The 15,222-nt window shown below is 37.2% G+C and overlaps 1 protein-coding gene across 1 annotated transcript in view; it reads right to left on the bottom strand.

Moving 5' to 3' along the window:
- itgbl1 (integrin, beta-like 1) overlaps positions 1-15,222 on the bottom strand; it is a 39,595-nt gene that overhangs the window by 1,001 nt on the left and 23,372 nt on the right. Inside the window, exons 8-10 of the mRNA XM_030124681.1 lie at positions 10,921-11,037; positions 3,925-4,071; positions 1,150-1,263 (exon numbers count right to left, since the gene is read on the bottom strand). Of these exons, the coding sequence (XP_029980541.1) occupies positions 1,150-1,263; positions 3,925-4,071; positions 10,921-11,037 (378 nt within the window). The remainder of the gene's footprint in view (positions 1-1,149; positions 1,264-3,924; positions 4,072-10,920; positions 11,038-15,222) is intronic.

A 15,222-nucleotide genomic window follows, 5' to 3' on the forward strand; every position in this document is an offset into this window, starting at 1 on the left:
AAAAAATGATAATGCAAGTATTATTTGAAACTTGACATTGTCAGCATTACATTCAAACTCTTGTTTATGTTCAACTGCAAAAATGAAAGTGCAGCTGCAAAGTTTCAGGTAAGACTTTGAGGTGGATACATGGACATAAAGTGTATATGTATAGTGTATATATATCCATCATCAATGATATTCATTTCTTAAAATTAACTGTGTCAATCTAACCCAATTCCCTTTTTGAACTGTAATTTTTCATATTTTACTTGAATAAACAGTATTTCCTTGGGCTCACTTCAAGCAACTCCGACTTCGATTATGTTGTGTGTTGGTTGATTATTTTTACACTTTAAACCTTTGAAGACAGGCAAATTGACCTTTTTGTACCTTTTCAAAAATGGTCCCTGAAATTATCATATTTAGTGCATGAAATTAACCAGCAAGCATTCCTAATACAGTAAATTTTCCACATCACTCATCGATTGTATGTGCAGTGACAATCTATGGCTTTGAAGCGGCTGTGAAATCCTTCATATGAGAAGTAATTTATCGGAAAACTTGCCAGACAAATTCCTTTATTCTTTAATCATACGACAAACATGAAAAAGTAATTTTATCACTTCTACCTGCCAGAGATCAAATGTATCTGGATATTCAGCATCAATGCATAATGGCCTTGATGTAAACTTCTACTACATCATGATAATTTGCATTAATATGGTAATTATATATATATGGTCCAGCCAGTAATATGGTAATCACCAATATTTAACAGGACATACACATCACATACATGTTTCTCCCTCCCTCTTTTCTTCGTTTCTAAGCAATATTTGCATCTCAAACCACTCACCATTGTTTGAATGGCATTAAGGCTGACATTTGGAGTCATGAAGTCATGATGAGAAACACCTCTGAACAGCTGTCCAGATTTTGACAGGCCCAAGGGCAAAAATAATTATCAGCATATACTGAGATTTCCATTATCAGAAGACAGCTCCTGTGGATAAACGGCTACATGAAGGAAAATATGTGCACGTACATTCCATCTTGATTAATTTTTTTGTTGCACATATGAAAAAACAAAAGCTTCTCCCATAAATGCAACGACGTAAGACCTTCAAATATAACAGTTTTTGCGGGAGTGCCTGCCCTACATTATACCTGTGCAGATGAGACCGTCATGTTTGTCACAGTCTCGGTCATCACACTCACAGTACTCTCCAGACACCCACCAGTCTTGAGGAGAGCAGATACACTGACCACAGTGACAAGAACCTGCAACAAACACAGATGTAAAGACACACACACAAACACACAATTGTTAACTCTTTCCCCGCCAGAGCATTTTCCAGTGAGTTGGTAGCCAGCGCCAGCCGTTTTGGTCATTTTCACTAATCTTTGGAGGCTCACTGAAAATGTTGTGTTAGGAGTATGTGAACACTGAATACATCAAAAGAAAGAACAGAACTTCAACTTTTAAACACAAAAAACTATTTTATTCTATCTTTATTCGTTCGTGAGATATAAACATTTGAATATTGGTCATTTTCAGGAAAAAACTGAATTTTGAGCAAAAAGCTGAGAAAATTGCATTTTTTTCAAAGATATTGATTTTCAAGAGAAAACTGATTTCCTATTTACATTTTTGACTCTTTCTTATTTACCAACAGTAACGCTGTCTTCAAAATCACAAAATAAAATAATAATAACAGCAATAATAGTAACAAACAGCTCTAAGATATCCCATCATTCCACAAAATGTTAGGGGAATCCACACCAAACTTTAGACCGAACATCTTGTAAAGCACAAGGTTCCTTCTAAACTTTGCACATTTACATACATCAGTTATAAGTCTAACACATAGTAGTTTAGCTTTTGGATATAAACACCTCAATATTCCTCATTTTCAAGAAAAAAAGAAACAAATGCACTAAATACTGTAGATTTCTGGCCTTTGGCTGCACCAGGTCCTCCTGTTGGACCAGCTGCTGTGTTTGATCTGTAAATAATTCTATGGACATCTAGTTATTTATCTCTGTATGAATATATGTATTTATTTATTTCATACAAAAGCCAAATCCAACAGTGTCTTCCCTGTGTCCTGCTGACATTCTACAGCTGAATATGTTCTGTGTCCTCAGTCTGAATCTGAACTCACTCTAACAGATGCAGACTAGCTTTCCTTTGTCTTGTCCCATGTCTGTATGTCTGTCTTCTCCTTGAATGTCCTCTACAAATGTCTCTTTTCTCTTCCTCCTGTCTGTCATTTTCTCCGTGTTGCTCTGTGCCCCCGCCCCCCCCCCCCCCTGCACCTCCGTGTCGGACCTGAGCCGCTCCTTGTTTCCCGTGTTCCGTGTCCGTCTCCCTCACCTTCTGTTTCTCCGTTCCTGTCTCTAAATGGTTCTTCTGTAGCTCCATCATATATTGAACTGTCAGACTCTGTCTCCATAATCATCTTTAAGGCTTTTGAAACTGTGTGCAGTTCCTGCACAGTCTGCACTTCCTCATTCAGTGACTGCCGCTGGATGCGTTGCCATGGGATACGGAGACTCCAGTGCAAAAACGTTAAACCCGGCCCGTCATTTTTCCGAAAAAGCTGCTTAATTGTTTGTTTTTGGACTAAGGAAAGTAATTCACATGATCCACAACACCTCCAACTACAGTATAACAGTGAAAACACGGATTGACGGAAAATCTCGTCATTGGCGGGGAAGCGTTGGGAAGCAATTGACGGAATATCTCGTCAATGGCGGGGAAAGAGTTAATTAACATCACAAGTTTTGTATCCAAGCTGATTAATATTTCGACAGTGTGTATTTTGTGGGTTTTTTTGTGCATGGTATCTTTGTTGCTTGTTTTTTTTCTCAGTAAATTCTGAAAGTGTATTTTCTGCAAATTGTTTATTTCGAAGGGAAGATTAATAGCATTGGTCAGAGTGTATATGGGGTTCCCTGGGGGAACAACTACTAATATACTTTTGTCACCAGGAAACCAATCCACCCACACTCTAAACTTTCTGTCTTCCCAGTTGGTGTCTATTTTTCTCTCTCTTTCTCTGAGGGGCAGCTTCAGGATAATAAGGTGTTAAGGATTAGTATAAAGGCAGACTGGTAAGAAAGAAACAAATCTACTACTGTCAGCTTAATTTTTTCCCCCCCCGAACCTCACACCCAGAGGTCCAGCAACTATGTTTTCAATCTCCCCAAATTCTATCAATATACAGCGGGTTACAGGAACCCACGATGAGAAGTAGAGGCAGGCCAAGAAAAACAGACGGAGTGAAGACAGAATGTGAAACAGAGGTGAGATAAAGGGAGGAGCTGAGGGAAGATTGTTCTGGTGTCTGAATGTAGTGGAGCGAGGAGAATGAACATGCTCATCTTCATTTTCACACCCAGCTCAGCTCTGCAGGGCCAGACCCACTGCAGTCGGTCTATTTCTGTGGATTCCCTGCTACCCAAAAGAGAAGCAGTCCTGTTGTGTGGTGTCATTTGCCACCTAATGATACATACAATGCAGTAACTATGCGCAGAGTTTCATTATAATTGTCTAGGTATCAACTGACAGGCAGCTAAAACTGCAGCTAATGACAAGTTTAATAGTTGTTTTATCTTCTTGATTCATTAATTTGTTATTCAGTGAGTTTCAGAGAATAGGGAAAATTCCTATCACAACTTTTCCCATGATGATAAGAAAAAACAAACAAACAAAAAAAAATCATTATCAGTAACATTAAAACAGACAGTAGAAAGTACATCCTTACATTTGAGAATAGTAAAAAGATTGACATTTCTTCTTATGCTTTACACCTTTGATCCATTTTTGCTGATTAAAAATGACATTATCAGTCGTCTAAAAATCATTTTTGCACTACAGGAGGCTGTGGTGGCATTTGTGACATGAATTGGTAAATGAAAAGAAAAACCCTTGTTCACCTTTCCCACTGCACACGACTCCATCGGAGGTTTCACATAGCTCCTTGCTCTGGGCGTCGCTCATGTCACAAGACCTGGCGAACTGGCACAGCTTTCCAAACCAGCCCTCCTCGCAGATGCACCGTCCACATGAACAGTAACCGTGACCTGGCGGTGGAGGGCAGAAGGGCCTTCATTTAAAGGAGACAGAATATGGAGCATGAACATGAGAAAAGGGCTCAAGTAGAGGAGTAAATATTATTAAAGCATTCACACAGAAAGTGAAAAAGCCAAGATGAATGCCACTGGAGAGCAAAAAGATAACAAGAAAGTACATAAACACAGAGAGTTGACAGTACAGACACTGAACTTTGACACTAATAGGCAGTACAAGGAGACAGACCCACAGGAAGATGAGAGAGACACAGCAGGCTTATTGTAGTTCCCCTGGGGACATGAAAGGAACTGTCATCGCTGGTCTTGTCCGGTGCTTAATAAATCTCCAGTGCTTGCGAGAGGAGATGAAAAACAAAGAAAAGCAAAGGCTGACAAACACACACAAATATAAAGACATGCACACAAAGAGAGGTGGTTTAATTGGTTAGAAGAGGCTGTTGGGTGCAGGGATGCCTCTGTGGCCGGAAGGTTTAACAAGTACGATGCACACACACATGAATCTTATGCTCTCCTTCATTTTGTATAGGACCGATGGATCACTCAAAACATGCTGACGTTTGATGATGGAGACACAGTAGCATCATTGATTTGCTCCATTATGTTCACATCTGGTTGCAGATGCTAGGTTGAAGAGGTGATAATGAGCAGAGCATTTCTCTGTCATTTTTATCCCAGTAAATCCATACCGACTCTTACGGATTGTATAGATCTAATTAAACAGCTGTTTGACTCACTATTGATTTTTTTTTTTTTCATTCAGTCTGCCCGTCTTATAGTTGCATTTCCAATCCAAGATTCATATTTGAGTGCATTAGACACAATTAGCTCTGTACGAATTATTTAACTGACTCAGTTTATGAAGGAAAATGATACAAGGAATGAACTGTAAATGTATAAATTGTAATTTATTTTATATTGATAAGTAATTGGATGGCCATGGCTCAGGAGGTAGAACAAGTTGTGCAATAATCGAAGGGTTGGCGGTTTGAATCCCACTCTAATCATGTGCCATTGTGTCCTTGGGCAAGACACTTCACCCACCTTGCCTCCAGTGTCACTCACACTAGTGTATGAATGCATATGAATGTTCGGTGGTGGTTGGAGGGGCCGTTTGGCGCGAATTGGCAGCCACACTTCTGTCAGTCTGCCCCAGGGCAGCTGTGGCTACAAATGTAGTTCACCACCATCAGAGTGTGAATGTGAGAGTGAATGAATAATGGATCAATAATGTAAAGCGCTTTGGTTGCCTTGAAAAGCACTATAGAAATCTAATCCATTATTATTATTAATCATGTTGTTTTGAAAACAAATCTTAAGAAATCTGTATTCAAAAATGAAACAATGCTAAATTAATGTAACTGTGTTTTTTTCTGTCTATGTGCTTTGTAAATGTATAAATTATAATACTTTAATGTTGGGAATGGACCCCAGGATGAATCCATATCCTTAAAATTAGTGTGAGGATCCTTAAATAAAGAAATAAAGAAAGAAAATAAAGACACTGACTGAAAGGAACTTGCTTATATTATAATGATGTTAGTTTATTTTGGCCAGTTCCACAATTGCACAGATACATTCATATTTCTAAAAAAAACATTTCAATGCAGATATACTTGGTGACTTTTTCCAATGGAGTAAATGCTGCCTTGGAATGAAGCAAACAAGAGAGGAAGATGTCAGATCTTTACAGAGTATGACCATAAACAAAAAAGCCACATTGCACCTCTATCTGTATCTCTTTCTGTCTTAATCCTTCATTTATCAGTCAGATGTTAACCAGAAGGAGGGGTATTGGGGATTTGTGTGGTGATAATGGTGGCTGATATATTTATAAGTTCGATGTAGAGTCTGTCCCAGCTGCAGCAGAGTGGCAGCTATGGCGGGCCATGCATGGTCGCTTCAATCAGCGAGCCTGGAAAGCAGTTAATTGCTTTGGAAGAACATCTACCTAGGCCTCATTCAATTAGCCTGCACCTGCCTTTCACAGAGCACACGCATGGCACTAAAGCTGTGGTGATGGACTGTGATGGGAAGGTGGGCTGTGGTGAATCTGGTGTTTACCAAGCCCAGATGTCTGTCTGTGTATTAAAGAGTTCATTACCTCAGAAAACGAATGGACCTGAGTGACTGATGTGAGGAAGAAAAGAAAATATAAAGAACAGGAGAAGGACCTCAGCTACTGTCAACCTTAATACGCAAACTGTGTGTGGAATTAACCTGTATGTATCTCTTAAACGACCAAAAAAATAAAATAAAAAATCAGGAATAATATTTACAGTAGAGGAAAGATCTGTCAGGGACGTAAGTATACTTTCACTCAGTTACTATAAGTACAACATTTAAGTAACAAGTGGTGTCAGGCACAACAAACCTCGCCCCTCGCTCGTATTGTAGCTTATTTTGGCATAGATTCAGGTGATGTCATCATGTCTGTACATGTGCTGATGTCAGCATATCAATTGCCTCTATATTTGTGCCAAGTTTGAAGTAAATTGAAACAAAATTGATGTTTTATAGACATTCGAAATTTAGCCCATTGTACGTAAATAGGGAAAAAAAAAGATTTAAGAAATGAATAAAAAATTACAACTTTGATCTACTTCTTCCAAAATGTAATGGCATCTATTTTGGGTCACTGGCAATCTATAAACCCAATCTGGTATGAATTCATCCAATAGTTTTGCTGCTACAGACATTTGAAATTTTGCCAATTATAAGGCTGGCAAAAACATAACCTCCTTGGCGGAGGTAACAAACAAACAAACAAACAAACAAACAAACAAACAAACAAAACAAAACAAAAACAATATCCCTTGACTCCCCTTTGGGGGTAATTATACAAAAGTATTAAAATGACCTCACCAATGGCTGAAACATACAACTCACACATGAATGTAGCAATAGCAGGAATCCAACGACAACATACTTTTCATACTTTAAGCACACTTTGTTGATAACATTTAAATAGTGTAACAAAAGTATGTTTTTGAATGCAGACTATGTAATGGAGCATTTTCACTGTGTGGTATTAGTTTTTATACTAAGTAACTGATCCTAATGCATGTCCTTCCACTGCTTAAAACACCAAAAACATACATCTCACATCAGCCAAACTGTCTTTTCAGTAGATTGCCAAAGCATTGTATTTTCCACTCTTACATCACCACCCCTGCAGCCATTCACTTGTCTAAGATGACACCTCAAATTATGGATGCTGGAAACCTTCCCATCCTTAATGTGCCTCTTTCCCATATGACATGGATCCCATATTAATGCTCTTAATAAGAAGGCACATCTCAAGAACAAGGATCCACAGACATTCCAAAAGGCCCACAGGGTATTTGTTCATCAGAGGCAAGAAAACACTACAAATCCTTTTCCCACGATGCTGTGCTCATGCAAGGAGAACCAAGAGTCTGTATTTTCTGCATTTGCACCTTTGCATCGATGCAGTACTTCCATCATTTCAAGTCCAAATTTTTAACTAACTTTGTGTCTGGAAAAAACCTCTGACAGCCAGGTGTCGACTTACTGACAGGCCAGTCTACACCAGAAGATTGAATTATATGTTCTCACCCTTTCTCCCTTCTCCTGTTTTCAGTAAATACCCTGAAGCACTGACAGCACTATGCCTAAGAGAAAAAAGTTGCTTACCACACCCTTCACATAAGTTACTTACTCAGGACTCTGCATACCTGGCTCACAGCATCTCTCAGCCTCACAAAGCACCCAATACCTTCTACAAGCCTTTAAGTAGACAGATTTAATTGTCTGCCCGACAGCATGTCTTTGTAGGAAGCTTCAAGAAGAATAGTCTCTGGACAAGTGAGGACACAATAACTTCCAGTAATTCATTCACATTAAAACTGCAATCCCCTTTAAAAGAGATATTTACTCCGATGCTGCAATGCACCACAGATTCAACATGAAACAGCCAAGCAAAACACTTTAAACACCCACTCAAAGGGACTACGTTGCACATGCACATCTGTCTCTCGATTGGTGAGAGTGTGAGTACAGTATGTGTGCTGTTAAATGTGACAAGAAATGTCTCAGTGAGACAACAGAAAGAACAGTAAACAGAGTTGTGACAAAGTGTCTGATACACCTACGGAGGAAAAGCGCCTCACTGTTCCAGAGATTTGGGAAAATCTTCAGTGTTTGTTTACTCCTTGGGAGTTGGAAACTACGCATGTGTCATGTTGTCTCACTTTACCAGCACTTCAAGTGCTGCAAAAACAGAAAAGCAGATTTCAGAGCAGTGTGTTTGGTTTGAGGATGGTGTACTGTGAGTTCTTAGCACACAAATTAAACAAGCATAACCAATCTGAAAACATGAAAGTCTTGTAGTCTGCAAGTGTTTCATCAAAAAACGAATGCTTCCAACACAAGCCCTTAAAATGAAAATTATGTTTTACTGAACAGATAACACATTTTGTCTTCTCTCCTAAAATGTCTGGAGGAAAGACTGACATAACTTCACTTTTTAAATGTTTTCTTTTCTCCTGAGGCACAGAGCTGTAATTGCATGTTTCATTCATCTGACCTCCTCTATCCTTTGTGTGTGTCTCAGACAGCAGCTGAAATTGTAATGAAAAATATCAATTTCAATTCAGCCTTTAATGTTTTAGTACGATCTATCCAATACAGTGGTTGTGCCTAAATGGCTCAAATTAAGAGTGCAAACTTCCCAAGATCTCAAATAGAAGCTTCAAAGGCTTGGGTCAATTTCTTTCAAATTCAGCTCAAAGGTTTCGAGGGCTGTGCCTGTGGATATCAAAGAGAGGAGATAGGATCACACTGTATTGATCTTCGTCTGCTCCTGGCATAATTTCAAAGTTGTTGAGTGTGTGAGTCCAGGTTCTACAAAATATGCGTGTTTTTGGAGCGATGTACTAAGAAGTGGAGAGATAAGTAAAGGTAATGGGCAAACCGTGATGATGATGCCAGGGTGAATAGTATAAGGACTGTGCATTATGCTGATTTGAATGGTTAATTTGGTAAATTTATTTATTGATACAAAAAGTCAGTATGTGTCCACTTAAAGTGTATTTAAATTCTCTTAAGTCAATGCATTTTCCCTTGTAGAGAAAGATAGACTGTACATGATATGATTTTGTTCATACTACCACCACTATACTACTATTAGTCATTCCACCATAGCAAAGGAATTTCAAGGAAGTTTTTGGGAACCAAAAAATATTGAGGAAGGAATGCTTCTTAGACTCAAAACCAATGTTTTGTCTGAGGTGCCTTTAGGATTGGGACATATATGTACTCAAGAAACAACAAAGAACTCCAAGGTAAAAGGTCAATAAGACTTTGCGATGAAGGCTTGATCCCAAAATGCACTGAAGAATAGTAGTTTTTAGGTCTAACATGACCATGATGTGACAATAAAGACATGTTTAAATTTTCTAACAGAGTCCCTTGGAGTTATTTGTTATTGCTTAGCATAGGAAAATTATTCTTTTTTGTTGTTGTTTTTATTATAGAAAAATAATTTCATCAAGCATGAAAGAAAAATTCAGTTTGAAGAAAATATCTGTAACTTAATAAGATCCCGCTGAGATTTAACCAGTAATAAGCTACAGCAAGTGGTGCCAGGCAAAACAAACCCCACCCCTTGCATGTACAGTGTTGTAGCGTATTTTGGCATCGATCCCGCTGATGTCATCATGTCTATGCATGTGGTGACGTCAGCATATCAGTTGCTTCTATATATGTCAAGTTGGAAGTAAATTGAAACAAAATGGATGTTTTTATAGACATTTGAAATTTCGCCCATTGTAAGTAAATGGGTGAAAAAAAAAAAAAAGATATTTAGAAATTCATAAAAAATGTGAATTTTGACCTACTTTTTCCAAAATGTAATGACATCTATTCTGGGTCACTGGGAATCTATAAGCCAAATTTGGAATGAATTCAACCAATAGTTTTGCTGCTACAGACATTAAATTTCACCCATTATAGGTAAATGGGGGGGAAAAAAAAGATTTAAAAAAAATTCATAAAAAATGTGAACTTTGACCTACTGTTCCCAAAATGTCATCAGATCTATTCTGGGTCACTGGCAATCAATAAACCAAATGTGGCATGAATTCAACCAATAGTTTTGCTGCTAAAGTGGTAACAAACAAAGAAACAAACCTGACAAAAACAATACCCTCCTACCTCCCCTTTGGGGGGTGGGGATAAGAGTGGTTCTCATTTTATCCCAACTTCTGCATTTGAGAATGTTAAGTATATCCTCAATAACTGGGTTTTCACTCTTCGTAATGAGCACACATTTTCCATTTTTTCCCACATTTAAAGCCCATTATAGTCTGTTAGTGGTTAGATTTTTATTATAGGCAAAATGTGCTTACCTCATTTGCAGACTGTTCTACTTAATGGAAGGTTATATTATATATTAGGTTATATTTAAGAAAGTTAGGCTTCTTTTTTTTTTTTTTTTTTTTTTATACCTAGGCTGGTTTTGCAATAAACAAAATAGGTAACATATGACAAATGGTGAATCCTGTATTTTCATGTAAAAACTCTTGACACATAATGTTTCCATTCGTACACACAGTTCCTCCACGACACCCAGTGGTGCTGCAAAACTTACACAGTAACTCTGTTTTTGTGGAAAATTGGACACCTGAGACAGTGCCTCCCTCTTTTGTTTATTGCATAGCTTGAAATATAAAGCTAGAAGGTACACATTTTTGTGTTTCTTCGATGTAGACTTTTATCTGTATGGTGTTTTCTCTCAATTCCCTCTGCACATCACACATCCCTTTCACAGCTCTTAATGAACACTTAGATTGCTGTATGTGTGTGTATGTGTGCTCTCACCTCCACAGACCTCTCCACTGATGTCCTCACACTGACGGTCGTCACACTCACAGTTTTTACCATGAACACGACTGTCCCCAGGTGGGTGGCAAGTACACTGTCCACACTGGCACTGACCTAAAAAGACATACAAGACAGACGGGCTTCATCAAATCCATGCACTGTTTGTGTTTTAACCCATAAAGACCCAGTGCTTTTTTTGTGTCAATTCCCAAATGATTTGTTTTCTCAACTTTTTTTTTTTTTTTTTTTACTTTTCTTACATAATTTATCACCATTTATTCTAATTTTATGCTCAGTATTTTGCATTCTTCAGTGAAAATCAGGTATTTTCTAATATATATAATTCACTGATCATGTACATGTTCATAAAAGCTCAAACTAAAGTTGAGGGTTGCTGGGTCATTCCATCCTTGGCTCTTTCTTACCCTTGTTGGCATGTGTTTGTCATTGTTTACTGTGTTGGTATGTGTCACTTCCTTTGCTATTGTTGGTATGTGATTATTGTTGAAATATTTCGTATTAAAAGTTATGCAGACTATCAATTAGACAGTTAATATGTGTAATACATCAGTTTTCCTAATCTGTTTAATATCATTATTTACATTATTAGGACTCTAAACAAATGTTACTATAAAATGAAAAATGAATGAGGGTTATCCCATCAAAAACAGAGAAAATGGGAGAAAAAGTGACTTTCTCAGTAAAATATATAATTAACCGAGCATAAAATAAATATAATCTGTTAAAAAAAAAAAAAAATTATCTGTTTTCTATCAATTATTTACATTATTAGGACTCTCAACAGATGTTACTATATCATTAAGGAAACAAAAGTAATGTGTTATGTTGTATAAATGTGAGATGGGGGTGGGATTTAATAAGTTTTCTTCTTCCCACTCCTTCTTGAGCAATTCATATTGAATTAATTTTGTCATTACTAGTGTACATGGCAATCGCTATATTGTCTTGATCACCCTTATTTATTAATGCATTTGCTCTGATATTAGTTCCTTGTATACATAAAAATGTTTTGTTTTTTTCTTCTGCTCAAAACAAATAAATGAATGAAATGAAAAATGAATGCGGGTTATCACATCAAAAACAGAGAAAACAGAAGAAAAAGTGACTTTTTCAGTAAAATATGTCGTTAACTGAGCATAAAATAAGTGTCTCCGTCCACTATCATGATCCAACTCCATGAGTTTTACTGGTGAATCGATGTTGTAGAAGATGACGGTGTCTCCAAGGTAACTATGGAGCCTCTGAACATCCAAATGGGTCATATCTGATGACCATGAAAAGCTGACAAACTGCATTTTACACCAAATATTTACATGTATTGACAGGATTAGTGGATCAATGGTTATTTAACTTTTTATATCAGTAACTGATGTTGGTCGCTAGTGGATGTTTGGGTCTTTCTGGGTTAATGTAGAAGAGTTTTGCTTTTCCTGAAGCATGTCATGTGTTTTTACATTCAACCTGCTTTTCAGAAGAATCATTACCATACCTGTACGCGCTGACTGATTTTAAATATAACCTGCCTGACAACATTTCCTCCAGTCACACAGAGAAATCTTATATGTAAATCAGCCACTTTAATAAACTTTCACATGGGCTACACGTCTGCACATGCACACACCTCAAGATGTTGCTACCCCACTTCAATCACTGAGCTGCCACTGAAGAAGGCCACAGGGGAGAATGTTGAGTGAGCATGCATGTGGATGGTGAGGCTCATTAGAAAAAACATCTATTCTGATCTGTTAGAGGTGTGCGGCATATCTGCACATTGATCATTCAACCAGGCTGCTGAGAATATGCAAATGTACAAATTATGTGAACATATATTGAATTTTGTGACTTAATTTATTTGCTTTTTTTTGGTTTTTTCATCAGTAATAGCTATAAAGAAACACTATGCAGTGAAATGTTCAATTTTACAACACTTACGGCTTCTTCTTTGTTCTACTTTAACCCATAAAGACTCAAACAACCACATGGCAACCAAAATCATCTACCAATATAAAATGTTTAATTACTTCTGATCCATTAATCCTATCAATCCATGTAAATAAATAATGTAAAATGCAGTTTGTCGTCATTTCATGGTCATCAGATATGACCCATTTGGATGTTCAGAGGCTCTGTTGTGAATGTGGAAACACCGTCTTCGTCTACAACATTGATTCACCAGTAAAACCCATGGAGCTGGATCAATGACAGTGGATGGAGACGCTTGGTTTATGTTCAATTAACTCATAAAGACCCAGTGCTACTTTTGTGGCAGTTCCCAAATGAATTTTTCTCTTGATTTAACCTTTTTTAAGCAATTCATCATTATCTTTTACAATATTATGCTCTATAGTTTGCATGTTTCACTGTAAATCAGGTATTTTCCTATATTTAATTTCCTATATTTCATTTAGATGTTCATGAAAACTCAGAGTAAATTCAAAAATTAATATATCAAAACAAAGAAAAACAGAAGAAAAAGTGACTTTTTCAGCAAAAAAATCAATAACTGTATGTAAAAACAAGCATCTCCATCCACTGTCATTGATCCAGCTCCATGGTTTTTACTGGTGAATCAATGTTGTAGAAGATGACGGTGTTTCCACCTTCACTGTGGAATGTCTCTGAACGTCTAAATGTCTATGAAAAGATAAACTGTATTTTACACCAATTATTTACATGTATTGAGAGGATTAGTGGATCAACTGGTATTAAACAGTTGACATCAGTAGATCCTTTTGGTTGTCAGGATGTTTGGGTCTTATAGGTTCATGATCAATTTTGTTTAAAAAGTCCAATTTTCTTCATTTTTCTCTGTTTTTGACATTTTGACAATTAACTTAAATCTGAGCTTTTATGAACATCTACATGATCAGTAAATTAAATATGGAAAAATACCTGATTTTTATTGAAGAAACACAAAATACAGAGGATAATACAGGGGGACACAAAAAAACAGGAACTTTTTAACAATCCAATAAAACCAAGAGTGATGGAAGAAAAATATTTTATTCATAGTAATTGAAACCTTAAAACATGCCATTTAAGAAACAATGATGGAATTTTCATTTTTCTTAAATTACAGGGTGACCCAAAAAAACGGGAATTTTTGAAGTGCGTATTGGCAGACATGAGCAAGTGGCAGCACTGCAAGACAGTGACCTTGAGCAAGTAAACATACCCCCATTTTAGTAACCATTGGCGGCTGTGCGAGAATTGTTCGGTAACCGTGTGATCTCAAGATTCGGTAACGTTCCCTGGCCCCCTAGATCGCCGGATTTGTCCGTTTGTGATTTTTTCTTGTGGGGCTATCTCAAGAGTAAAGTGTACACGACTCGACCAAGAACTGTGGATGAGTTAAAACAGAGAATTCAGGATGAAATTCACAGTATCCCAGCTGAGATGTTGCAGCGGTCAATGAGGAATCTCAACAGCAGATTTCAAGAATGCATTCGTACAGGAGGACGCCATCTACAGGAAGTAATTTTTTAAAAATGAAAATTCCATCATTGTTTCTTAAATGGCATGTTTTAAGGTTTCAATTACTATGAATAAAATATTTTTCTTCCATCACTCTTGGTTTTATTGGATTGTTAAAAAGTTCCCGTTTTTTTGTGTCACCCTGTATTATAATAAATGGTGATAAATCATGTAAGAAAGGTTAAATAGAGAGAAAAATTCATTTGGGAACTGCCACAAAAGTAGCACTGGGTCTTTATGGGTTAAATACATTTTAAGGATATTATGTATGGTATGAAGGCTGGCACACACAGTTGAACATTAAGTGTCCATTTTTACTGATCCTGCAGACAAAAGACACTCAGAAGAGCTATACATACTGTAGGTAAGCTGCCTACCATGAAAAATAATTGCACAAAGGGAATTTCCCAGCTCAGTGAAGACAGATGGTTAAAACACAACACTCTTGAATGCCTCTGTCCTTCTCTTTTTCAGGGCTTTATTGAGCTGGGTATGTCCTTTTTGTTCAATCATTATTCACTTTGAATGTTTTTCCCGTTTATAGGCCTGCAGGGTATGTTTCATGTTCAGTACCAGTAAATAACACCTAAATATATGTACAATGTGAAGGTGCTGCTCATTTGATGACTCATTGGGTGGAATTAGGGTCAATAAATAGTGCAAAACAAGACAGTCACTCACCTGACAGCTTCATTAAATAAGCTGTCCATGTCAGCTCAAAGCTGCTTTTTATGGCCACACACACTCTCACACGTATTCACACAATCTAGCAAATTCGCTTCCTGATTCACATGTACCTTAACA

Source organism: Sphaeramia orbicularis, chromosome 21 (assembly GCF_902148855.1).
Source record: "Sphaeramia orbicularis chromosome 21, fSphaOr1.1, whole genome shotgun sequence".
Taxonomy (NCBI): Eukaryota; Metazoa; Chordata; class Actinopteri; order Kurtiformes; family Apogonidae; genus Sphaeramia; species Sphaeramia orbicularis.